This window comes from Lutra lutra, chromosome 8 (genome assembly GCF_902655055.1).
Source record: "Lutra lutra chromosome 8, mLutLut1.2, whole genome shotgun sequence".
NCBI classification, from domain to species: domain Eukaryota; kingdom Metazoa; phylum Chordata; class Mammalia; order Carnivora; family Mustelidae; genus Lutra; species Lutra lutra.
In genome coordinates this window covers 42,407,843-42,433,448 of record NC_062285.1, presented here as the reverse complement: position 1 = coordinate 42,433,448, position 25,606 = coordinate 42,407,843, and the positions used below count along the sequence as shown (strand labels likewise).

General features: G+C 47.3%; 2 protein-coding genes and 1 non-coding gene across 11 annotated transcripts in view; all 3 read left to right on the top strand.

Annotated features, from left to right (window-relative positions):
• The window catches only part of CHD4 (chromodomain helicase DNA binding protein 4), a 30,997-nt gene extending 18,511 nt beyond the window's left edge, over positions 1-12,486 (top strand). For 3 of the 7 annotated variants that reach the window (XM_047739684.1, XM_047739686.1, XM_047739681.1), the window contains exons 26-40: positions 3,058-3,238; positions 3,323-3,409; positions 3,500-3,588; positions 3,692-3,825; positions 4,348-4,492; positions 4,605-4,770; positions 5,020-5,117; positions 5,226-5,355; positions 5,964-6,035; positions 6,355-6,492; positions 6,978-7,086; positions 7,198-7,330; positions 10,588-10,786; positions 11,522-11,685; positions 11,861-12,486. In XM_047739684.1, the coding sequence (XP_047595640.1) occupies positions 3,058-3,238; positions 3,323-3,409; positions 3,500-3,588; positions 3,692-3,825; positions 4,348-4,492; positions 4,605-4,770; positions 5,020-5,117; positions 5,226-5,355; positions 5,964-6,035; positions 6,355-6,492; positions 6,978-7,086; positions 7,198-7,330; positions 10,588-10,786; positions 11,522-11,685; positions 11,861-11,878 (1,863 nt within the window). In that variant the 3' untranslated portion in view covers positions 11,879-12,486. Of the gene's footprint in view, positions 1-3,057; positions 3,410-3,499; positions 3,589-3,691; positions 3,826-4,347; positions 4,493-4,604; positions 4,771-5,019; positions 5,118-5,225; positions 5,356-5,963; positions 6,036-6,354; positions 6,493-6,977; positions 7,087-7,197; positions 7,331-10,587; positions 10,787-11,521; positions 11,686-11,860 lie in introns of all 7 variants that reach the window. The other 4 variants (XM_047739685.1, XM_047739682.1, XM_047739683.1 and 1 more) reach the window with 3 other exon arrangements.
• LOC125108132 (small Cajal body-specific RNA 11) lies at positions 4,796-4,935 on the top strand. Its single transcript, XR_007129812.1, has one exon. It is a non-coding gene; the product is annotated as a small Cajal body-specific RNA 11 (non-coding RNA).
• An 839-nt stretch (positions 12,487-13,325) lies between the features above and the next one.
• The window catches only part of NOP2 (NOP2 nucleolar protein), a 39,827-nt gene continuing 27,546 nt past the window's right edge, over positions 13,326-25,606 (top strand). Inside the window, exons 1-16 of one of the 3 annotated variants that reach the window (XR_007129227.1) lie at positions 13,326-13,469; positions 13,750-13,859; positions 16,538-16,583; positions 16,750-16,838; positions 17,021-17,265; positions 18,948-19,003; positions 19,119-19,279; positions 19,379-19,578; positions 19,725-19,814; positions 20,869-20,956; positions 21,027-21,167; positions 21,650-21,789; positions 21,915-22,004; positions 22,184-22,306; positions 22,426-22,654; positions 24,380-25,093. Coding sequence is in view for 2 of the 3 variants with exons in the window: in XM_047739690.1 (XP_047595646.1) it covers positions 13,754-13,859; positions 16,538-16,583; positions 16,750-16,838; positions 17,021-17,265; positions 18,948-19,003; positions 19,119-19,279; positions 19,379-19,578; positions 19,725-19,814; positions 20,869-20,956; positions 21,027-21,167; positions 21,650-21,789; positions 21,915-22,004; positions 22,184-22,306; positions 22,426-22,654; positions 24,380-25,035 (2,460 nt within the window). In the remaining variant the exon portion in view is untranslated. Of the gene's footprint in view, positions 13,470-13,749; positions 13,860-16,537; positions 16,584-16,749; positions 16,839-17,020; positions 17,266-18,947; positions 19,004-19,118; positions 19,280-19,378; positions 19,579-19,724; positions 19,815-20,868; positions 20,957-21,026; positions 21,168-21,649; positions 21,790-21,914; positions 22,005-22,183; positions 22,307-22,425; positions 22,655-24,379; positions 25,160-25,606 lie in introns of those variants that run through there. The other 2 variants (XM_047739691.1, XM_047739690.1) reach the window with 2 other exon arrangements.

Genomic DNA, 25,606 nt, shown 5'->3' with positions numbered 1-25,606 from the left:
TTCTCATCCTTTCCACTCAAAACCATCTCCCTTGCTACATTTTTCTCGTATATACCCGTTACCTTTGTTCTTCGCTGGAGGTGATGCTGCCAGCCTTGGTTGTGTATAACTGTGGCTGAAAATTCTGACCTAGGTCTTTGGACATGGGATATTCAGTCCCAGCAGCCCTCCTGTGAGGTGCTTCGTGTTTCTGTCAGAGTGGTGGCTGGCTGCACGGCGGTGATTGGCTGGGGCAGCACATGCTGAATGTTTGGGAAGGAGGGGTCCTCCCATTGATAACCTCTGCTCTCAGCTACTCAGGTATACAAATGACCCTCTCTCTTAAGTGGCTCCAGCTGCTGTTTACCTTCTTAAATCATATTTTTTGAATAAATAGTAATTCACGTTCAAGATTCAAGAGATACAAGATAATCTCTTTTCTGTCTAGGTCGCTCCCTGGAGATCACTGATGTTTTGTTTCTTGTATATTTTTCTAACGGTAGTTTATGTGCATACAAATTATATGTATGTCTCCATATATATACACACATGCATGTGCTCACATGTGCACACAAACACCTTTTTCCCTTTCCTTTTTTTTTTTTTTTTTTTTTTTTGAGAGAGAGAGAGAGTGCATGAGCACAAGCGGGATAGATGGAGAGGGAGAGAGAGAGAGAATCCAAAGCAGGCCCAGCATGGAGGCCGACATGGGGCTCAATCTCAGAACCCTAAGATCTTGATCTGAGCCAGAATCAAGAGTTGGTTGCTTAGGTGCTTAACTGACTGAGCCACCCAGGCTCCCCTCCCTTTTCCTTTTAAACACAAAGTAATTTGTTATACATAATGTTTTGTGCCTTGCTTTTGTCCATTTATTAACTCTTAGAGATTTAGGGGTGTCTTTGTGGCTCAGTCAGTTAAGCATCTGACTCTTGATGATGTCGCCTCAGGTCATGATCTTGGGGTCGTGGGATCCAGCCCCCTTTCCCCCAAGGCTCTGCATCCAGTGGGGAATCTATTTGGTTTCTCCCTCCTTCTCTTTCTGTCCTCCCCGCCCCCCGCACACTCTCTTTCAATAAATAGATAAAATCTTTTAAAAATAAGGGGTCTGGGATCGAGCCTCGTGTCGGTGCTGCCTGCTGAGTGGGGAGTTTGCTTCTCTCTCTACCTCTCCCCTCTCTCCCTCTGCCGCTTCCCTCCACTCCTGCCTCTCTCTCAAATAAAATCTTTAAATAAATAAATCTTGGAGATGTGGTCCAAATTGGTAAAGACCTCCCCTCTTTTCTTAAAAAATTTTTAGATTTTATTTATTTGATAGAGATGCAGCGAGAGAGGGAACACAAGTAGGGGGAGTGGGAGAGGGAGAATCAGGCTTCCCGCTGAGCAGGGACCTGGATGCGGGGCTTGATCCCAGAACCCTGGGATGATGACCTGAGCCAAAGGCAGATGTTTAACAACTGAGCCACCCAGGTGATCTAGATTTCATTATTTATTTATTTTTATTTTATTTTATTTTTTTTAAAGATTTTATTTATTTATTTCACAGAGAGAGATCACAAGTAGGCAGAGAGGCAGGCAGAGAGATAGATAGAGGAGGAAGCAGGCTCTCCGCCGAGCAGAGAGCCTGATGCGGGACTCGATCCCAGAACCCTGAGATCATGACCCGAGCCGAAGGCAGAGGCTTAACCCACTGAGCCACCCAGGTGCCCCTAGATTTCATTTAAAAAAAAAACTTATGTATTTATTTGAGGGAGAGAGAGTGTGAGAGAGAGAATGAGAGGAAGAGTACAAGCAGAGGGGGGACCCCAGAGGGAGAGGGAAAAGCAGACTCCCTCCTGAACAAGGAGCCCAATGCAGGGCCCAGACCAATCCCAGGACCCTGAGATTGGGCCCCAAGCCGAAGGCAGACACCTAACAGACTGAGCTACCCAGGTGCCCCTAAATATTTTTTTTTTATGTAATCTCTACACCTACTGTGGGGCTCAAACTTGACAATTTAGAGATTAAGAGTTGTATGCTGTATTGACTGAACCAGCCAGGCTCCTCTCCCTTTTTTCTTGCTGCATAATATATCCTTGTTTGGAAGTACCGTAACTTATTTACTTTTTAAAATTGAGGTGTAATTCACAGAAAACATTACCGTTTTAAGTATATAATGGATTGATTCAATATTTGTATATATTGTGAAATGATCACCATGATAAGTCTGGTCAACATCTGTCGCCATGCATACTTAACACATTTTTTTTCTTGTGATGAGAACTTTTAGGATCTACTTTGAGCAACTTTCCAATGTGCAATACATGTTACTAATTGTAGTCACCATGCTGTGCGTTGCATTCCCAGGACTTGTTTATAACTGGAAGTTTGTACCTTTTGACCCTCTTCACCCATTTTGGCCACTCCCACCCCCAGAAATTTATTCATTTTGTTCCATAATGATGGACATTTAGGTTGTTTCTGCTTTTATGTTGTTAGTAGTGGTTTAGTTCTAATGTAAGGGATTTGGAATCAGTTACTGGTCCTGAAGTGTCTTAAAAAAATGTAAGATTTCCAGAGGAACATAAACATTACTGGGATATGAGACGATGTATGTGTATAATTTGTTGGTTTGTTTTTTGTGGGTTTTTTTGCTCACAGGTGGCAAACTTAAGAAGTTGTGAAGAACAGAAGAGCTTATGGCCCTTCACTTTACGTCTTATGAAATCTTTTGCAGCATTTCAGAAGCCCTTCTGTACGCCTTGCTATCTAACCTCTCTTTTCTACATTTTTCTATTTCCCAACTGTATAGGTGTCAAAGGGGTTAGAAGAAAGCATACTGTCTCTTTATTCTTCTCTTATGATAACAGCATCATCCTGTGTTTTTCTTTAGTTACGTTGACTGCTAATCCGTACGTAATTATGAGGAGCCATGTCCTGTCAACTAAATTTATTTTTAAGTTCTTAGGTCCAAGCAGGCACACTAAGTATTTCAGAGTCCAGTCCTGAAAAGGAGCTAGCAGAATGGGAACTGTGAGGACCAGGGGTAGCTGGTGGTGCTGACTTCAGCAGCCCTGAGTCCTGGCCCTCCCTCTGTCCCAGGAGGAAGAGGAGGTAGAACGAGAAATCATAAAACAGGAAGAGAGTGTGGATCCTGACTACTGGGAGAAATTGCTGCGGCACCATTATGAGCAGCAGCAAGAAGATCTAGCCCGAAATCTGGGCAAAGGAAAAAGAATCCGTAAACAGGTCAACTACAATGATGGCTCCCAGGAGGACCGAGGTGTGTGTGGCCGGCCCCGCCCCCCACCCATGGGCCGTTCCACTAGAGCAGTGGGCCCCGCTCATCTGCCCTCTCTCCCTCCAGATTGGCAGGACGACCAGTCCGACAACCAGTCCGATTATTCAGTGGCCTCAGAGGAAGGTGATGAAGACTTCGATGAACGTTCAGAAGGTGAGAGCTGTGCCTTTCTGCTGGCTTTTTAAATATTGCCTTGTTTGACACCCTTTCCAGTGTCGCTCACACCTCCTTCTCTTCTTGCAGCTCCCCGCAGGCCCAGTCGTAAGGGCCTGCGGAATGATAAAGATAAGCCGTTGCCTCCTCTGTTAGCCCGTGTTGGGGGGAATATTGAAGTAAGTGTCCTTTGAGTGTAAGTGGGGGTGGGTGAGTGCTAGATATTTGGTCTTTGATGGAATAAGGCCTGCTCCCTCTCACCTACACTCCTCTTTCCTCTAGGTACTTGGTTTTAATGCTCGTCAGCGAAAAGCCTTTCTTAATGCAATTATGCGATATGGGATGCCTCCTCAGGATGCTTTTACCACCCAGTGGCTTGTGAGAGATCTGCGAGGCAAATCAGAGAAAGAGTTCAAGTAAGTTGAGAGATGGAATGAATAATGGAGAGCAACAGCTTTTATTCTTTCTTATTCTTTTTTTTTTAAAGATTTTATTTATTTGAGAGAGAGGGAGGGACAGATAACAACAGAGAGAGTGAGAGAGAGCAAGGAGCCTGGCGCAGGACTCGATCCCAGGACCCTGGGATCATGACCTGAGCTGAAGCAGATGCTTAACTGACTGAGCCACCCAGGCACCCTAAGCAAGAGCTTTTGCTCTCTGGTCACTCCGTGGTGTGGGTCCCGGCTGTGCAGGGGAGCTGGCAGCTTCCTCTGTTGAGGTTGGCGGGACTAGCTGTTAGTCATAGGATTCTTTGTGCTGGTAGCTTCCCTGGAGGAGAACCTAGGGCGTGCTGTGGGATCTGGAGAACCAGTCTTTAGTGCAATGGCAGGCTTTATGTCAAGATGGAGCCAGAGTTGTTGTCTAAGATAAGTGGGAAAGATCTCATCTAGGAGTTGGCCTGATTGCTGTTTAACTCATTCCTCACTTCTTTTCTACAGGGCTTATGTATCTCTTTTCATGAGACATTTATGTGAGCCAGGAGCAGATGGGGCTGAGACCTTTGCTGATGGTGTCCCCCGAGAAGGCCTGTCTCGCCAGCATGTCCTTACTAGGATTGGTGTCATGTCCTTGATTCGAAAGAAGGTAAGCCCTGAGCTTCTCTGCCTTGTTCAGTTTCTAGGAGAAACTAGAGGGCCAACAGGAAAGGAGCCCAGAGCTGGAATCGGGTCTTCACCTTCTTGTCCCATTGCTACAGGTTCAGGAGTTTGAACATGTCAATGGGCGCTGGAGCATGCCTGAACTTGCTGAAGTAGAAGAAAACAAGAAAATGTCCCAGCCAGGGTCTCCTTCTCCAAAGACTCCTACACCCTCCACTCCAGGAGATACACAACCCAATACCCCTGCACCTGCCCCCCCTGCTGGTAAGTCTGCCTGTATTGTCCTTTTCTGTCCTTGCCAGTGCTTTTTCTGCTCTCCTGTTCTCAGCTCTGACAGGGGAGTCTGGCAGGACACACAGCAGTCTCCCTCTCAGTTTAGGAGAGCCGTCCTAAGAGTAGGGCTGGCTCTTAAAGGCACGAGAGGACACTTAAGATGAGACTAACTGAGAAGGCATGACCTTCTCTCTGATCTAGAACCTTCTTCCTAATTAATTGTCTTCTACTGGTCTGCAGAGGATGGGATAAAAATAGAGGAGAATAGCCTCAAAGAAGAAGAGAGTGCAGAAGGAGAAAAGGAGGTTAAGTCTGCAGCCCCAGAGGCCACTATTGAGGTAAGAGCTGGGGTGACTGGATGCCATACCGAAGATGAATGGGTAAGCCCATTCATCCTTTCAGTTGCTGGCCTATCTGCCTCAACTTCTATATTTTTTCCTTTGAAGTGTACACAACCCCCTGCCCCTGCCTCAGAAGATGAAAAAGTCCTTGTTGAACCTCCTGAGGGAGAGGAGAAAGTAGAAAAGGCAGAGGTGAAGGAGAGAACAGAGGAACCGATGGAAACAGAGCCCAAAGGTATCCACATTTTCAAGTTACTGCATCCAGATCCCTGTGAAACTCCTAGACTTCTAGCTGGGCTAAGGACTTGTCAGGAGGAAGTGATACACTGGAGAATCCTCTACCCCTGATTTTTTTTTTTTTTTTAAGATTTATTTATTTATTTGACAGACAGAGGTCACAAGTAGGCAGAGAGGCAGGCAGAGACCGAGAGAGAGGGAAGCAGGCTCCCTGCTGAGCAGAGAGCAGAGAGCCCGATGCAGGGCTCGATCCCAAGATCATGACCTGAGCCGAAGGCAGAGGCTTTAACCTACTGAGCCACCCAGGCACCCCCGCACCCCTGATTTTAAATTGAGGGTTTTAATCCCTTAAGACATCTTTCATGACATTTTTCATTGAGATTTAGGGTTAAGACTGTTCCAGTTGCCTATGATGTGGGATGGAGGAGAACATCCTTCTTTTTTTTTTTTTTTTTTCCCCCAAGATTTTATTTTTAAGTAACCTCTGCACCCATCTTGGGGCTCGAACTTATAACCCTGAGATGGAAGAGTCGTGTGCTCTACCTACTGAGCCAGCCAGGCACCCCAGACCCTTTATGCACTCTCAATGCCATCTATTCCCTCCAGGTGTTGCTGATGTGGAGAAGGTAGAGGAGAAGTCAGCAGTAGATCTGACCCCCATTGTGGTAGAGGACAAAGGTGGGTTTTTGGAGAAGCTGATTGTGATTAAAAAGTATTCTAAAACTAGATGCAAGGACTTTATCTCTGGGACACCACCCCCCTGACTTCTCCCCATCCACACCCCAAGAGCTATTTTTTATCCCAAGTTAAAAGACTCCCATCTGTCCCTTCATATGATTATTATGGGCCAGTGGTGCCTTTTTCTGGGTTTGAGAAATACCTGTGTGGAGAGAGGGTGGAGGTGGCTGGATACTGAGAGCGTAGAATGCTGTGGGTAAGGGCCATGGTGCTATGCTTCTGCCTGGAGCTGACTTTTTTTTCCCCTGCATATCCATAGAAGAGAAGAAAGAAGAAGAAGAGAAAAAAGAGGTGATGCTTCAGAATGGAGAGACCCCCAAGGACCTGAATGATGAGAAGCAGAAGAAAAATATTAAACAGCGTTTCATGTTCAATATCGCCGATGGTGGTTTTACTGGTATGACAGTGAGGGGCCAACTGGGGTTAGAGGGTTCTGAAGTGAAATTAGGGTTCTAGTCTGCAGCCAAGGTACAAAGCCTTCATCTCTCCCAGATGAAGGGGCTGCCAAGTTGGTTGCACGTTCTCCTGTCTCTGTGTTAGAAAGCCAGAGGCGTGCTCCTAAGATGGCATCTGTGAGGAACGCCTGGGTGGCTCAGTGGGTTAATAAACCTCTGCCTTCAGCTCAGGTCATGATCTCAGGGTCCTGGGACCGAGCCCCACATTGGGCTCTTTGCTTGGCAGGGAGCTTGCTCTGCCCTCCCCCACTGTCTCTCTCTGCCTACTTGTGATCTCTGTCTGTCAAATAAATAAGTAAAATCTTTAAAAAAGAAAAAAAAGGAAAAAAAAAGATGGCATCTGTGGGGGCAGGAATAAATAGCTTTTGGAGTTCTTATAGATATTGCCTTTCTTTTTCTCCCCAACCTTCCCCAAATTCCTCTTCAGAGTTACACTCCCTTTGGCAGAATGAGGAGCGGGCAGCCACTGTCACCAAGAAGACTTATGAGATCTGGCATCGACGGCATGACTACTGGCTGCTGGCTGGCATCATAAAGTATCCTTTGCCTGAGTCTGGGCTGAGGTTCTTGGTGAAGGGCTCTGACGGTACTACTGTGTGAGGTTCCTCCCTGGCTTGTTTTGTTTTTCCTGAACAACTTTCCAATAGCCATGGCTATGCCCGGTGGCAGGACATCCAGAATGACCCACGCTATGCTATCCTCAATGAACCTTTCAAGGGTGAAATGAATCGTGGCAATTTCTTAGAGATCAAGAATAAGTTTCTAGCCCGAAGGTTCAAGGTGAGCAGGATGGGGAGGAATACGGTGTTGAAGTGACAGCCTTTGAAGTGCAGAAGGGACTATAGAGGAGGGAGGGAGTCTGTTCATGCAGAGGTGCTGTTTAGTGTCTGTTCCTGCGTATTTGACTTAACTCTTGGTATTCTGTGAGAGGCTTTGCTCCCAAGTATCTTAAATATTAGAAATCAAGACATGAAGAGGTGCCTGGCTGACTTAGTCTGGAGAGCATGACACCCTTGATCTCAGGGTTGTGAGTTTGAGCCCCGTGTTGGGAGTAGAGATTACATAAAATAAATAAATAAATAAATATAAAAAAGAAAAGAAATCAAGACATACAGAGTTGGAAATTAAGCAGCTCTTTAAGGGTGGAAGATGACCATGCCTAATGAACGAGACAGGTGAAGGGGCGCCTGGCTGGCTCAGTAGAGCATGCGACTCTGGATCTCAGGGTTGTGAGTGTGAACCCTACACTGGGCATGGAGCCTACTTAAATAAATGAAACCTAATAAATGACACAGCTGTGCAGTGGGTGTGTGAGGGGACCCCTGTAGGTTAGTGTGTTCAGGAAAGATACAGAGGTGGGATTAAATTGGATCTCTGAAGAGGGAGGGCTGTTGTGGGCTAGTGGTACTTTTTCTGGGTTTGAAAGCCCCTGTGTGGATAAAGGGTAGGGTGGATGCAAAGAGGAGATGCAAAGATAGAGCTTCAATCTCAGAATCACCAGGGTTAGTAAACCCAAGACTGAGGGGAGTCTCAGTCTGGAATTCAGCAAATGCATGTTGAGGGTAGCTTGCGTGCAGACCATCAAAGTGGGATACCATGAAGATAAGACATGTGAGATTTAAGCTGAGTGTCACTGGGGGAATAAGAAATGTACATCATGTGCCAAGCAGTGAGTAGCACAAGGATACAAAGACAAAGAAGGCATGGTGCCTGTTGTCAAGGAGCTTTTGGTTTAAGGTAGAGGCAAATGTGTGAGGAAATGCATGCCACTCTGTGTATTAGGAGAGATCCATAGGTGAGTTCTCCAAGGGGAATTTGGGGAGCCTGGAGAGAGCTCTCAAATGGCTTCATGGAGAAGATGGCATGGGAGTGAAGTTTTGATTAATGTCCTAGGGATCACTGGATAGAAGCAGAAGGTAGTTTGAACCAACAGGATTAAGCAGGGCAAAGGCCCAAGGGCAACAGAGCTTAGGGTGTTTGGAAGCAGCTGGTAGCCCAGTTGGGCTGTAGAAAACACTAGTGTTAGGTGATGGTGGCAGGTAGATTAGAGAGTGAGGTAAGGGCTAGAGGTTAGTAGGCAGGTTTTTGACACCAGATAAGTGTTTGGACTTTATCCCTATGACCAAGGGAAATGGAAACAGAACACTCATGAGATTATAGAACTATGCTATGGTCAGGAGAGGTAGTAAGGGCTGGACTGTGATGCTGGTTTTAGAAAATGAAAAGGATAAGGTAAAGGAAACAAAATACCAACTAATTGATAAGATTTACTGCTGTGTTGTAGAGTCAGCAAACCTTTTCTATTAAAGGGCCAGATAATAACTCAAGCTTTGTGGGACACACATGTTGGAAATACTCTGTCATAGTGTACAAGCAGACATAGGTTCTAAATGAAGAAGAATGAATGTGTTCCAATAAAACTTTTATTTGTTGACAAGAAAATTTGAACTTCATATATTTTTTGTAAAGTGTCACAAACCATTTTTATGTTTTTCCATCCATTTAAAAATGTAGAAAAAAAAAAAAAAGCCCAAAACATTCTTAGCTCTTGGGCTATACAAAAACAGATGGTGGGCCGATCAGGGAAGTGAGGAGAGGGAGCAGCATGTAGAAAAGAGCAAGTTCAATTTTAGAATAGTCTTAACTAATATCCTCCCACTGCCTTCCCCCCCACACCATAAACAAGTAGGATCAAAGAGTGATCAACCACATGAGTGGGATCGGAACACTCAGTTCTTGAAATACAGGTTCGGAAAGCATCAGATCCTTTGCACAGAGGGGCTGGCTGAACTGGGAAAGGAGAAATCACTTAAGGGAGTGCTTTAAAAGAACAGCAGCAAGCCAAGGGCTGATGGTCCTGGAGAAGGCTCATAGTTTGGGACAGGAGGAGGCAGTTGGTGAAGGAGACAGGGTATGTAGATCGAAAGTAGATGCTTGGTCAGTCTGGGGAGAAATTACTCTGCTCAGTGGAGCACGTCTTGTGCAGAAACAACAGCCCATTATTCTCATACTGTCCTATTTCCTGACCCCTAATGGCTTTATTGTCTTTAAGAAGCAGTGGATGGATACTTGAGCAAATTAAGTCTTATAACTTCTGAATCAACATTCTGTCTCTTGGAATATATTGCAAAGAACCTTTTACATAGCTCCGTCAGGTGACATGTGTAAGTGTTCATTGCAGTATGATTTTGGGGGGTGGGGCCCAGAGGTACCCTAGATGTTTGCCTGGGGCATCAACTGGGAGTGTGGCTGGGTAGAATGTGGATTCACATCATGGAGGATTTTAAGCAACAGAAGGAATGAAATAGATGTGTTAGAAAAACATAAATTGAACGTTCTGAAAAGATCTGAAGTGGGGAAAGGAGTAAGAGGCTTTTTATGTGTACAGAACAACATACTGTAAGTTAGAAATGTGCACACGAAACAAAACTCAGTCTTCAAGAACATTTGCACAAAGCCACACAGTAGGTATAGTAGAAGCATTGTCTGTTGGAGAAAGGAAGGACCGGGAGTGAGATAATGGAAACTAAAGAAAAGAAGCAACAGAAGTACTTTTAAAAAGTGAAACAACTCAAATGATACGATGTGGTAGGTAAATCCATAAGACGGACTACCACGCAACCATAAAAATCATCTTTTTATGAAGGGCAGTTAAAACAAAGGAAGTTTTTAATACGGAACTTAGAGTGAAAACACAACAGGTATGTAGAGTGATCTCAGCTACATAAAAAATCTAGATGCAAGGGAAAACCTCAACACGTTAACAGTATCTGGGAGGTACAATTACTTGTGATAATTTTTTATACGATCTATTTTCTAGACTGAAATTTTAATCATTTTTGTATAAGCGAGTCCATAAGGGCAAAGAGTTTTAAAAACATAAACTTGCAAATGGGAGTAAACAAAGTAACATGATGTTGAAGGGCTCAGGTGTGGGGGAGCCTTCGGTAGGGTTCTTCATAGATTGGGAGAGACCCATCAGAAATAAGCAAAGCAAGTGTCAGTGCAACTCCCCTCTCCTCTTCATCCTTCTCCAGCTCTTAGAACAAGCCCTGGTGATCGAGGAACAGCTGCGTCGGGCAGCTTACCTGAACATGTCAGAGGACCCCTCTCACCCCTCCATGGCCCTAAACACGCGCTTTGCTGAGGTGGAGTGTTTGGCCGAGAGTCACCAGCACCTGTCCAAGGAGTCAATGGCAGGAAACAAGCCAGCCAATGCGGTCCTGCACAAAGGTAGCCAGTGGCTCCCCTGCCTCCTGCTGACTCAGCCTTCCTCTGCTACCCGTCCCCAACACAGAATTACTCCTGATTTCCAAACCTTCTTCAGAGCCCTTGTCTGGGTGTTTAGGATGTGCTGGGGATCTTTGCCTTCTTCCTCGGAAAGCTAATGTCTTAGAGGCAATCGAAGACAGTAGTTCTTTGCCTCTTTTGATTCAATGTATTCAAGTTCTTGGAGATGGAAAGCAAAGCAGAATAATACAGTGCTATCTGGGATACTGTAGAGGTAACTTCTGGTAACTTCAGATCCCATCAAATTCTAGACCCCTTTCAACATTTCTCATTAAATGCTGAGGATGGGTGGAGGGTGAAATGAGAAAAAGAAGGCTTGTTCAAAGGAAGGAGAAGACCACTCCAAAAGCAAAGATGGTGAGAAAAGGGAACAAAGGAAATCTTCTCTCAAGGAGGGGAGAAAATAGAGACCATAGGGAGCAAGGTACAGTGAGGGTTAGGGGGTGTAACAATGCATAGCATCATGGACAGCTGGAACTGTAACAGGAGGAGTAGGAATTTGAGTGTGGCTGAGGCAGGTCAGGTGACTCAGTGGCCAAAAAATAACACAGCACTCCAGCACATCACTTGCTGGGTCACTGGGAAGTAATGAGGGGCTGGGTTCTCTCCGTAAGAAAGATCTCAGCCTTGACCACCACAGCTCACCACCTGGTTTTTTTTTTTTTTTCCCCCTCTGTGCAGTTCTGAAACAGCTAGAAGAACTGCTGAGTGACATGAAAGCCGATGTGACTCGACTCCCAGCTACTATTGCCCGGATTCCCCCAGTTGCTGTGAGGCTACAGATGTCAGAGCGTAACATCCTCAGCCGTCTGGCAAACCGAGCACCTGAACCTACTCCACAGCAGGTAGACCCTTTTCTTCTGGCTGGCTTTCAGCAGAGCCATTCTGGGACTTGTAACTTTGCTCTCTGCCCCGAGTTGAGTTTCTTACACTGGTGGGGTCTTACCAGGGAGTTCTCCTGGGATTGGGTGGTTTCCTGTGGTTTGGGATTCTGACTTCCTTGGCTCTTTTTCCCTACAGGTGGCCCAGCAGCAGTGAAGATTGGGATCGATGATACCACCTCCACCACTGAGCAGTGACCTTCCTCATTTTCCCTTGCCCAGCTTCTCCCCTGGGGCCTGAGAGACCCTCTCCTTCCTTCTGCCCCATCTTCCATGTTGTAAAGGAACAGACCCCAGCGCACTGGGGAAGGGGAGGGAGTGAGGGGCAGCTGTGCCCTTCCTGCTGGAGAGACGTGCAGCAGTAGCGCCGGCGCCATCTGCAGGGAGCTGGCGGGCTGGCCTTCTTCTGGGCCCTGGCTTCTCCCCACTGTAACGCCTGTTACACACAAACTGTTGTGGGTTCCCGCCAGGCTTGAAGAAAATGATCTGAATTTCTTCTTTCTTTTGGTTTTATTTTGTTGGTTTATTTTGTGTTTTCTTTTCTCCTTTTTTGGGGTATTCAGAGTGGGCCGGGCCCCTGGGCGAGACACAGCTACCTCTGTTGGCATCTTTTTAATACCAGGAACCCAGCGGCTCCAGCCACTGAGCAGCTAGAATGAAATAAAGTTGGAAAAAAAAAAAAAAAAAAGGAAAAGAACCAAAAGCATAAAAAACCACAGCAAATTTCTTGATGAAAATTGAAAATAAAAGTTTCCTTGTATTTTAGTGCTCTGGTTCAGTGTGGGTGTAGGTGCAGGTGGGTGAGTGTGTATGACAGCAGCGCTGGGGAATGTGTATCTGAAAACGAAGGGGGTTACCTTCTGTTGCAGTGCCCTACAGAGGAGCCATGTTGTGTGTGCACATGTCTTGCATGCTCTGGACCAAGGATCCTGCCACCTGGAAAGTGAGGGGCTCCAAAACTACGCCTGGGTGCATACCTGTACCACTGTTTAATGGCTTTGTGACCTGAGGAAGTTAGCTTATCTGGGCTGTAGATTTCTCATAAAATAGCCCTTCCTCATCGAGTTGTGAAGAAAGAACTAGTAACGTGGTTGGAAAAGTTTTTAACAGCTACTGAGCACCGCCTTAGTGCTGATTTGAAGAAAGGCTGGAGTTGTTCTTTAGCTTGTGTAAAATTAAGACACAGGAGGGCTTCCTCCAGCCTCTAGGGATGGGAAGCCAGGCAGAGACCTTACTTGATGGGCTGAGCAGGGATCTGTAAGGTCGAAGAAGCGGGTTCCCTAATGAAAGGGTTGGGAGAAGGAGAATGGCCTGGGATTGATTCCATGATCTTGAGACTCGATGTAGGGAGGAGCATGTCAGGAGGAAGGCCGCGATCTTAGGTACCAGTTTATCCCGCTGAAGTCTGCAGGGAGGCAAGAACCCAAACGCTTTCCGGGACGGGCGGGAAGTTGAAAACGGTTCCGTCGTCGTTGCTTTCTCCGCCCTCGGGGAGTGAATAAAGCGGACCGCCCCCCAAACTCTAGCGTCCATTCCGCCAGCCCAGCGCGCGTCCCCAGCTAGCGTTCGTTCCGGGTTTGCGGCAGCTTAAAAGCGACCGGAAGAGGCGGGACGCGAGATGAGCGCGCCTCTGTGCGCCTGCGTGAAACGTTTCCTCGGCGTGTGGTGTCCGGACCCTAACCTCGGCGTGCACGTGGAGTGTTTCGCCGCTTACTGAGCGGGTGTCTTGTGTCTGGACCCTATTTCAGGTGAGCCAAGGTTTTGGGTGGGCGTGGAAGAAGTCGGGGACGTGTGTCTGCACCGATCCAGGCTGGGGCGTTGGGAGGCGGACGCAGTGCAAATGGCGTGGGACCCAAGGGCCGGCTGGAGCGTGGAGTGGAGCTTTGGTCATACCATGATGGGCATCGGGGGGTGCTGAGTCGAGGTTCGAAACGCTTCTCTTTCCCATTCTAATACGCTGAGTCTGCGGTGTCCGTTCCCCTTTCCCACACGCGCGACTCTATCCTCTCCCATTTTTCTCTTGTCCAGTACTATGGGGCGCAAGTTGGACCCTACGAAGAAGGAGAAGCGCGGGCCGGGCCGCAAGGCCCGGAAACAGAAGGGTGCTGAGACCGAACTGGCAAGGTTCTTACCTGCAGGTAAGAGTTAGGCGTGCCCTCCCAGCCCCCGCCCAATTCCCCAGGTTTTGCACCATTGTTTCATCTGTATCACATGCTCCTCCGTTTTTAGTTTCTTTGTACACCTTACTATGTTCGAGTGGAATTTTCTTTGAATGAGTTATAAGATTATACATTTGAAGAGAAACTAGAGTATATTGTATGAGTTACTAGAAAGTAAGTATGAATGGAGGCGCCGGGATGGTTCTGTGGGTTAAGCATCTCACTTTTGATTTCACCTCAGGTCATGACCTCAGGGTCCTGAGATTGAGTCCCTCTCTCACTCCCACTCCATGGGGAGTCGGCTTAAGATTCTCCCTCTAGGGCGCCTGGGTGGCTCAGTGGGTTAAAGCCACTGCCTTTGGCTCAGGTCATGATCCCAGGGGTCCTGGGATTGAGTCCTGCATTGGGCTCTCTGCCTGGCAGGGAGCCTGCTTCCTCCTCTCTCTCTGCCTGCCTCTCTGCCTACTTGTGATCTCTGTCTGTCAAATAAATAAATAAATAAATCTTTAAAAAAAAAAAAAATATTCTCCCTCTACTCACCCAACACCTGCTCACTCTGTCTCAAAAAAATAAAAAAAAAATTTTTAAATTAAAAAGATACTTAAGTATTGGGGCGCTTGAGTGGCTCAGTGGGTTAAAGCCTCTGCCTTCAGCTCAGGTTATGATCCCAGGGTCCTGGGATCGAGCCCCACATCAGGCTCTCTGCTCAGCGGGGAGCCTTCTTCCCCCTCTCTCTCTGTATGTGTCTGCCTACTTGTGATCTCTGTCTGTCAAATAAATAAAAATCTTAAAAAAATACTTAAGTATGAATGAAACACTCACTGTCATCAGCACTTAGAAATTAGGGACAATGTAGCAGAGACCCAAATACCCATGCAAGGAAAGGTGCAGTTTAACACTGAAGGAGGTTAGTGGAGAATCTACACAGAGTTTGAAAAGTTTTTTTTATTCGAGAGAGCACAAGCCAGGGGGAGGGGCAGAGGGAGAGGGAGAAGCAGACTTCTTGCTGATCAGGGAGCAGGATGTGGGGCTCCATCCCAGGACCCCACTATCATGACCTGAGTCACCCAGGTCCTGGAGTTTAAAAATATTTTAATCTGGGTTTTGGAAAATGGCTGACATTTTAGTAAGTGGAATTTTGGAAGGGAACAGACCAGTCACCATCACCAGCATTGTGGAGGAGGAGGGCAGGGGAAGACACAGATCTGGTTCCCATATGCTGAATAGTCTACTGCATGGAAGGCTGGGTGGGAGAGAAGAGTGGACAGGTAGTTTGTCTTGGGCATTAATTAGATAGAAGATGCAGGTTTTTGAGATATTGGAAAGTGCTAGGCACTGGGCACCTGGGTGGCTCATGGGTTAAGTGTCGGACTCTTTATATGGGCTCAGGTCATGATCTCAGGGTTGTGGGATCAAGCTCTGTATTGGGCTCTGCACTCTGTGGGAAGTCTGCTTGAGGATTCTCTCCCTCTGCCCCTCCCCCTGCTTGTGCACCCTCTCTTACTCTAAAATATAAATCTTTTTTACAAAGTGTTAGGCATCATACTGAACCCTTTGGACCCATTATGTCACCTCATTCTCTTGGTGCTCTGTGAGAGAGACATTGTTAAGGAAATGAATGCTCAGAGGTTAAGCAACTTGGCCATGTAAGTGACAGGGCTGAGATTTGATAAGCTTTTTATTTCTTGGAGAACGTATGGAAAACAGCAGTTACAAAGGTAAAAATCTGTGGTTGGTTACTGATTAAGTTGAGAGCAGAGGAAAGCAGAAGAAAAAACGATTTTGTTTGTTATAGAAATCCATTTATTATAGACTTAGCAGTGTTTGAAATGGTGGAAGTTCTGCTGGTCTTTGAATTCCTTCAGTCTTCTGATGGCAGAGTCGACTGCTGCAGCAAAAGTGGGGTAGGTCCAGGCACTGCTGGCTCCCATCTTTTTGCAGGATCCACAGTGCGAGATACCCATAGCTCAGTAGGCGGTGGAGTCTTTCTTTCCTCTTTCTTCCTTTCTTTCTTCCTTTCTTTCTTTTTTTTTGAAGATTGTATTTATTTATTTTAGAATGCAAGAGGGGGGCACAGAAAGAGAGGGACAGAGAGAATCCATGACCCTGAGATCACTACCTGATCCAAAATCAAGAGTCGGATGCCCAACCGACTGAGTGACCCAGGTGCCCACCATAGCTCAGTCGTTACATTTTGGTTTTGCTACAGAAGGAGCAAGTGTATCTGGCATGCTGGGTTATTTCAATTTGTCTTCACCATTTTCCTGAGGGAGGAATCCTGATGGATCCCATATTTACCAACCTATCACTGATTCCGACCTTCTTGGTGGGTTTAGCCATGTTGCTGCCAACCAGGTCCAAGGCCAGAGAGAAAAGATGAATTTTGAGTCTCTGTTGTTACCAGGATTATAGTATTGCTGTTTATCGAAATCAGAAATCTGGAGGGAGGCCCAGTTAGGATTTGGTTGATGAACAACCACATAGTGAGCATCTCCTTTACACTTGTCATTCAGCTCCTTATAAAGCTCTGTGGAGCAAGTTATAATCTACTTCTTTTAATTAGTATATTAATTCTTTCCCCACTTTTCTTTTCTAATATTCTTTTTCATTTTCCTTGTGATGTACTGTTTGCTCTTTTTTTTTTTTTTTTTAAACAGCTGGGGATGAAAATTCTAAGAGGCTGTCTAGTCGTGCTCGAAAAAGGTGAGTGTTGATGTTCAGACTTCCGTAGATTAAATTGGTATTGCTCATCTTTAGTCACATAGTCACTTGTGCTCATACTGATGGGAGGGGCTTTTTGGGGACTCTCTCATTTCTGTGGCAGAGCCTGGAGATATGTTCCATTTCCTAACGCCTTACATTTTTTTAGGGCAGCCAAGAGGAGGTTGGGCTCTGCTGAAGCCCTTGAGACACATAAATTCCCTGGGGCCAAACCATTGCCTGGAAAACTACCCAAAGGTCAGTGAATATAGGAGATGTATGCTACATGAGGAATCTTCTGGATCCTGGGTACGGAAGGGCTTGCTAAGCATTTCTGGAGTGAAAGAAGCAGCCAGAGGACATTTCTAAGGGTAGAAAGTACAGGCTGCATCAGTGTGTGTGTGTGGCTGCCATCAGTCCAGAATTCTTCAAACCCTTAGGAATCTCTGGAGGAGCTGTCCAGACACCTGGTAAGAAAGGAGCCCAGTTCTTACTTCCTGCTACTCAAGGCAGGAAGCGTCCAGCACCAACCCTCAGCAGTGAGGAGGAAGAGGAGGAGGAAGAACCTGAAGAGGATGGTGTGCTGAACCAGGGGGACCTCTGGGGCTCCGAGGACAGTGATGCCGATATGATAGATGACTATGGCGCTGGTTCCAACTCAGAGGACGAGAATGAAGGTGAAGAGGTGAGATTTAGCTCTCAGGGTATTCAGGAAGGATCCTTGCCATTTAGTGTTTCCAGGTCCTTGAGATTATCCCTCAGTGACAAGGATAAGCTGAGCAGAGAAAAGGGGTTTTTTTCTTCTGCCACTGTTTTCTTGTCACCTGTGTTGGCTCAGTATACACGCAAGAGTAGAAAAACTGGGCGAGAGCATTTTGAAATCCAGGACGCTCAGTGTTGGTGAGGACCTAGTCAGGTGGATACTTGAGAGCCCTGCTGAGGGGAATAGAAATGTGCACACGTTTTTTAATGAAGCGTCTGCTGTCTGAGAACCTTAGAGAGTTTATTCCTTTTGACCTAGTAATTCTGTTTCAGAAGACAATCCAGAATATGGACAGAGATTTATTTACTGAGGTATAAGAAGTTAGGGGCACCAGGTTGGCTCAGTCGATAGAGCACATGACTCTTGATCTTGGGGTTGTAAGTTTGAACCCCATGTTGCATGTGGAGATGACTTTAAAAAAAAGTTATTTTAGGGGCGCCTGGGTGGCTCAGTGGGTTAAAGCCTCTGCCTTCGGCTCGGGTCGTTGTCCCAGGGATCCATGGGGGGATTGAGCCCCACACCTGGCTCTCTGCTCAGCGGGGAGCCTGCTTCCTCCTCTCTCTCTGCCTGCCTCTCTTGTGATCTCTGCCTACTTGTGATCTCTGTCAAATGAATAAATAAAACCTTTTTTAAAAAAGCTATTTTAAGTATTAATATACAATTAGCATATGAATATGTTAGAAAAACTCAGGCAAGGGACACCTGGGTGGCTCAGTTGGTTACTCATCTGCCTTTGGCTCGGGTCATGATCCCAGGGTCCTGTCCCACATCTCGGTCCTTGATCAGTGGGGAGTCTGCTTCTCCCTCTGCCTGCCCCTCCCCTGGCTTGTGCGTGTGCATGCTTGCATGCAGTCTCTTTCTCTGACAGATAAACCAGTAAATAAGATCTTAAAAAAAAAAAAAAAAGAAAGAAAACCTCAGGTGATACAAGGTTGTAATGGATGAAAAGGAAGTTCCCATTTGCACCCTTTCTCCCAGTCTGCCTTTTCTCCACAGAATTGCTCTTATAAGATTTGCAGGCACCCTGTGGACCATAATGCCCAAAACTCTGCAAACAGCCAAAGTAACAAATACGCCCAAGTAAATTATAATTCCTTTACAAACTAAGTCAATATTTGGCCATCGTGTCTATGAAAATGCTGGTAATCTGTGAATGAGAAAAGACAGGAAACAAACTTGAAAACACATCACAATTTTATTTTATTTTTAAGATTATTTATTTATTTGACAGACATAGATCACAAGTAGGCAGAGAGGCAGGCAGAGAGAGAGAGGAGGAAGCAGACTCCCCGCTGAGCAGAGAGCCCGATGCAGGGCTCGATCCCAGGACCCTGGGATCATGACCCAAACCGAGGGCAGAGGCTTTAACCCACTGAGCCACCCAGGCGCCCAAGAGTAGAAGAGTTTTTATGAAAGCCTTGAATCTGTTACTTAGTTTCAACAATGGTCAGTATTTTGCCAGTCTTACATTTGCTTCTTTAGGCTCCATACTTACTTCTAAGGGTGTTACTTTTGCCTTCAGGAAACAATAAAACATAGAGAATTCTACCTGGGAGGGTGGAAGGGCAGGCTTTGCATTACTAGCCCCTTGTCTCTTTTTTCAGCTGCTGCCCATTGAGAGGGCTGCTCGGAAGCAAAAGGCCCAGGAAGCTGTGGCTGGGTAAGTTTTGGAAACTCTTAGGGTGGAGACTGGGCAGCAGCTGGGATGAAGAAATTGAGCGGGGAGCCAGTGTCTGTTTGCATCTGTGAATCACTGTTTCTAAACCTGTTTTTAGGGGCCAGTGGAGTGAGGAGGAGACTGAGGAGGAGGAGGAAGAGGAGAAAGGGTCTCCTGAGTCAGGCCCCCAGAAGGATGATGAGACAGATGGGGGCTTACAGATCAATGTGGATGAGGAGGAGACCTTTGTGCTGCCCCCTGCTGGGGAGATGGAGCAGGATATCCTTCCAGTGCAGGGTGAAGGGTAGGGAGCAGGTGCTTGGGAGAGCGCATTTCCAAGCCCTGGGACATCTTGAAACAGTTCCTTAACACATCCACATGCCCAGGCTCCAGACTTGCAACGAATTCACAAGCGCATCCAAGATATAGTAGGAGTGCTGCGTGATTTTGGGACTCAGCGGGAGGAGGGTCGGTCTCGTTCTGAGTATCTGCACCGGCTTCAGAAGGATCTAGCTACTTATTACTCCTATGGAGATTTTCTGCTTGGCAAGCTCATGGACCTCTTCCCTCTCTCTGAGGTACTGAATTGCTCATGCCCTTTCTGCTTTTCTTACCTTTTTTATTTGACACTGTGTGAGGAAGGCAGTCAGCCTCCTTACTCTTTTGTCATCCGGCTGAGCTCCTTGATCAGCCTGACTTGCTTGCTGCCATTTTGCTTTCCCAGCTGGTGGAGTTCTTAGAAGCTAATGAGGTACCTAGGCCCATCACCCTCAGGACCAATACCTTGAAAACCCGGCGCCGAGACCTTGCTCAGGTGAGGGGTGGATTTTGAGATTTGTTTATCTCAGGGAGGTGTTGACTTCTAACCCCAGGACACCCCATCTCACTTTGACGGCGGGGGTGGTGGTGAGGAGTGGAGTTGGGTCTTAGTAAGCATTCTTGGTACAGGCATGATTCAGAGGCAGACCCAGGAAGGCCTAGGGTCATGTTGGATTTATCTGGCTTGGGGCCTAGGATGACCTCTGTAAAGTGGGAAACTTGTCTCTTCAGCCTGTGCTCTCTGTGATAGGGTTGAGACACTGTTTCAGGATAAAATTTCTGCTGCCTCAGAACAAAATGGGAGTTGTCTGCCTTTTAGATCATTGAGGAGCTGGTGAAACTATGATTTCTGCCCCCAGAAAAAGACATGACACACGGGCACAAACAGTATTTTCAACTCATTGTTTCCAAGGGTTCAGGGACTCCATGTTAAAGACTGCCTACTGTTCTTTTTTTTTTTTTTTTTTTTTTAAGATTTTATTTATTTATTTGACACAGAGAGAGAGGAAGGGAAGCAGGCTCCCTGCTGAGCAGAGAGCCCAGTGCGGGGCTCAGTCCCAGGACTCTGAGATCATGACCTGAGCCAAAGGCAAAGGCTTTAACCCACTGAGCCACCCAGGCGACCCTGCCTGCTGTTCTGTGGTCAGTGGTGTGGCCTGTGTATGGTCTTTCTCTGGTGCGAAGTTGACCTACCTGGTTCTGATTTTTCATGTGCTGTAGCCAGCAACGTTACATTATAGGATGGTAAGGGGGCTGAGCCTATTGGAAAATCAGAGTTCTGTTCCAAGAAACAAAGGATGGGAGCTGGTAGTCTGCTCCATTGAGATAGAGTTCAGACCTTGGGTTAGAGCCTGAGGCAAAGGGAGAGGACATCAGAGGATGGTATGGGTGAGGCTGTGGTCCAAGAGTCTGTGATGATTGTGTTGTACCTATAAGCTCTGGGAGTTTAATGCCATGGGCCTCAGTAGAACCACATTTTCATATTCCCACCTGTTTTCTGGGTATAGGAGCCTGTGAGGTTTTAAAATCTTAATCTTTCTTATGTTCAGGCACTGATTAACCGTGGAGTTAACCTGGACCCCCTGGGCAAGTGGTCAAAGACTGGACTGGTGGTGTATGATTCTTCTGTGCCCATTGGTAAGTGTTCTCTGTCAGGTGGCCTTTCTGCCCCTGCCCCAGCATGTCACAGATGGGTTGTCCTCCACAGGTGCTACCCCCGAGTACCTCGCTGGGCACTATATGCTTCAGGGAGCCTCCAGTATGCTGCCAGTCATGGCCTTAGCGCCCCAGGAGCACGAGCGGATCCTGGACATGTGTTGTGCCCCTGGAGGAAAGACCAGCTACATAGGTATGAGGTGGGCAGGCAGGGGTAGGAGCCATCTGGCTCTCTGCTTCTGGAAGTAAATGGTGTCGCTGACTCTCTAGTGTTTAGGAAAACAGTGCAGAGCAGCTCAGAGTGGTGAGGAGTGCAGGCTGTGGAGTCAGCCTGGGTTTCAGCCCCATGTGCCACCAACTGTCCATATGGCCTCGGACAAGCCCTTGATCTTACTATCTGTAAAATGGGGTAACAGCTGTGCTTCAAAGAAGTAAGTTAGTCTGTGGGACCAAAAAGATGCTCAGTAACAATAAAAAAAACCCATTGGCAGGCCTGCTCATCAGCGGGTGCAGGTCGATAGACCTGTACAGTAGACAGTGGGGAGGCAGCTTATTGGGAGTGAAGTGGCCTCGAAGAGGTGAGAATTCAGTTGTGGGTTCTTGGGCTGGAAGGTAGCTGGCAGGCGCGTGAGGCAGAGGAGCTGGCTGGTGAGCTCTGTGCCTCTCTCCCTTCAGCCCAGCTGATGAAGAACACAGGTGTGATTCTTGCCAATGATGCCAATGCCGAGAGGCTCAAGAGTGTCGTGGGTAATCTGCACCGGTTGGGAGTCACCAACACCATCATCAGCCACTACGATGGGCGCCAGTTTCCCAAGGTGTGCCCCCCCTCTCTGTGCATCTTCCTGCTTCCTGACCTCACAGTGTTTAGACTTGCCCCTAGGAAGTAATGGTGCAGTGCAGATTGCCAAAGACACCTAATCAGCCTACCCTTTTCCCCCAGGTGGTGGGGGGCTTTGACCGAGTCCTTTTGGATGCTCCCTGTAGTGGCACTGGGGTCATCTCCAAAGACCCAGCTGTGAAGACTAACAAGGTGAAGAGTTGGGAGGTGGGGCCCAGAGTGGGGGTGGGGACAGCTGAGAGGTCTGCTGGGCCTTCTGGAGCTGGAAGGGGAGGTGGAGGAGCACGCCGAGCAGTTAATAGCTCACCTCTTCTCCTGACGCTGTCTTTTTGAAATCTTGACACCCTTGCATCGGTCTCTCCTTGGGACAGGATGAGAAGGACATCTTGCGCTGTGCTCACCTTCAGAAGGAGTTGCTCTTGAGTGCCATTGACTCTGTTAATGCCACGTCCAAGACGGGAGGCTACCTGGTCTACTGCACCTGCTCCATCATGGTGAGGCCTCTGTTGTGGAGAAGCTGAGGGGACGGGGCTAGGGGGGTGTTTGCCCCTGAGAGCTCCCTTCAGCTCCAGCTCTGCTTTTCCTTCTCTTTCTGCCTCCCCCACGTACTCAGGTGGAAGAGAACGAGTGGGTAGTAGACTATGCCCTGAAAAAGAGGAATGTGCGGTTGGTGCCCACGGGTCTAGACTTTGGCCAGGAGGGTTTTACTCGCTTTCGAGAAAGGCGCTTCCACCCCACCCTGCGTTCTACCCGCCGCTTCTACCCTCACACCCACAACATGGATGGTTTCTTCATTGCTAAGTTCAAGAAATTCTCTAATTCTGTCCCCCAATCCCAAACAGGTAAGTGATCTGCTCTTTCTGCCCTTCATCAGCACCTTTGCCCTTTCTACCTTTCAGGAGGCATATGACTGCAGGGAAGGGAAGGACTTGAGCCTCGCTTATCCCACCTTTGCATGCTTGGATGAGAGGCTTCTTTCATCCGGTTAGAATCGTTCCTGAGCCTGGACCCCATTTGAGTATATGTGAAAGTACTTGTGCAGATGGGGACCTTTCACTTGATTCTGCCCAGTGGCTGCAGTCTTTCAGCACTAAATGCATTCCCAATGCAGTTGTGGTTTGTTTTTCCTGCTTGGCCGAGGGCTGCCTTCCTGGTAACAGACCTCTGCTGGTCCAGCATTGTCAGGGTTGGCACAAGACTCCTCAGAACCATCAGCAGTTCTCTGAGCCCATCACACTAATTGCATATCTTTTTCTCAGCCATCTTGAGTCTGGCCTGGATCTCAGGAAGGGTGGGGTTTTCTGGAACAGGCTTGGTGGTTCTGCATGCTGGGATAGAACCCTAAATTTAGTTGGAAGAGGGAGAGGCAAGTTTCTCTGAATACATACTGTGACTTACTGAGTTGATTTTTTTTTTTTTTTTTAAGTTTATTCAAGTCATCTCTCCCAATGTGGGGCTTGAATTCATGACCTTGAGATCAAGAGTCACATGCTCTCCAGACTGAGCCAGTCTGACACCCTGATATTCTTTTCTTTATAATGTTCCTCACTAGAGTCAAATCTGAATGTTAAGAGAAACCTTAAGAAATGGCAAAATTTGGCGCCTGGGTGGCTCAGTGGGTTAAGCCGCTGCCTTCGGCTCAGGTCATGATCTCAGGGTCCTGGAATCGAGCCCTGCATCGGGCTCTCTGCTCGGCAGGGAGCCTGCTTCCTCCTCTCTCTCTACCTGCCTCTCTGCCTGCTTGTGATCTCTCTCTGTCAAATAAGTAAATAAAATCTTTAAAAAAAAAAAAAAAAAAAAGAAATGGCAAAATTTGCTATCACTTCTTTTTTCCACCGTAACTTTAAAAGTACGTATTTAATGTCCTTTCTCATTTGTGCCTTCCTAGCCTGTTTCTAGTTGCTGTGTGTGACGTCTTACTTTCTTGCATCTCCTCAAAATCCACACGAAAAACAAAAAAATCCTGTCTTTTTTTTTTTTTTTAAGATTTTATTTATTTATTTGGCAGAGATCACAAGTAGGCAGAGAGGCAGGCGGAGAGAGGGGGAAGCAGGCTCTCTGCTGAACAGAGAGCGCCAGATGTGGGGCTCGATCCCAGGACCCTGATATCATGACCTGAGCCAAAGGCAGAGGCTTTAACCCACTGAACCACCCAGGCACCCCAAAAATCCTATCTTTAATTTAAAAAGACAAAGCCCAGCACTTCACGTTTATTCAGGATTTACCTCCTGAGTCTCCTGTGACCTGTTCTCCTTAAGGGGACACAGCTTCCTCCGGAAACCTTCCCCAAGGATGAATAATGATCTCTTCTTCTTTCTCTATTTTTTTTTTAATCCCTTTCTCTTTATTATGAGGTTCAAATGTGACTTGAGTAAACGCCAGGTGATATCAAGTAATTGGAATCTAGGTGGTCTGCTTCGAGGTGCTATCCTGCCTATAAGGGCGCCCTTGGCTGACAGTAGTCAGGCAGTTTCCTTATCTTAGACCGCAGCTTACTTCTTCCACTAATGATCAAATCCCAGTGATGACGCCCATTTTCTTAAACCACATGTTTAATTTTAACCCAGGGAATTCTGGAGATTCCACCTCTGCAAACCTAGACTTGCCTGAGGTGAAAGGTCAGGTGACCCCCAAGCCTGAGGGCAGCAGCCAGCCTGCCAAGAAGGCAAGAGTGGCTGTGAACGCAAAGCAGCAGTTGCAGAGACGGAAACATCCCAAGAAGGCCTCTTTCCAGAAGCAGAATGGCATCTCCAAAGGTACAGACTCAGGATTGTCCACTGTATCTTGTGACACAAAGTTCCAAGCTCCTTCCAAGGTCCAGGAAAGTAGTCAGCCAGCTCCAGAAGCTGAAGTGATGAAGGGACCAAAGGTGACTAAGAAACTAAAGCAGAAGTCAGCTACCCTGCTGTCCTCCAAGAAAGTTGCCTTCTGGAAGCAGAATGGTCCTCTTAAGGGCACCAACAACAAAGTGCCTGTGCTATCCCTTTCCAAGACCCAGGCCACTGTCAAGCCTGAGGACTCTGATCCGCCCCTTCGAAACACCAAAGGGGCTGAGAAGGTAAAGCAGCAGTTGCCTTCCAAGAGAGCTGCCTTCCAGGAACAGAATGACACCCCCAAGGGACCTGAGACTTCCACCATGTCCCTCCTTAGTTCCAGCCGGCCCCCACCAGCAAAGAGGAGGAAATCTCAGTCCAGAGGCAGCAGTTGTCCAGTGTTGTCTTAGATGAATGGTTGAAACTAGACTGGGATGGCTCACTGCTGTTGGCACTGCATTGGAACTTTTTACCTCTGTGAGGTTGGCATCCCCACTGTGCATATGAAATCTAATACACGTTTTATAATCTCTGGTCACTGTGTGTTTTTTGAGGGGACTGGATTCTCGCTTTGCTGCTTTAAAGGTAGTGGTGGGAGGGTGGGATAGGGCCCCCTCTGAAGAGAGGAAACAGTGTGGTATCCTGAGAAATCCATTTCAGGCTCCTGGGCTCCCTTGTTCTCCTCGGGGTCCCAGGGCCGGAGAGTCCTAGAGAGTCCTGGAGTCGGAGCTTAGGGTGTTTGGACTCTGGGGACCACTTTGGGGAGGGCAGTAGTGGTGTAGGGAGGATGGGCATCCTGCCACCAGAACCCATGGAATACTGAAGGACCTGGATTTTATTTCTGTCACCCTGGCTTGGGGTCATAGACCGGGTCCGCTCAGCCTCAGACCCGGAAAGGTCCAGGTGCCGGCCTCCAACTGAACCTTCAATTGGCTTCCTCTCTGCCCCGCCCCGCCCCCTGACCTCTGCCCCTTCCGTCGG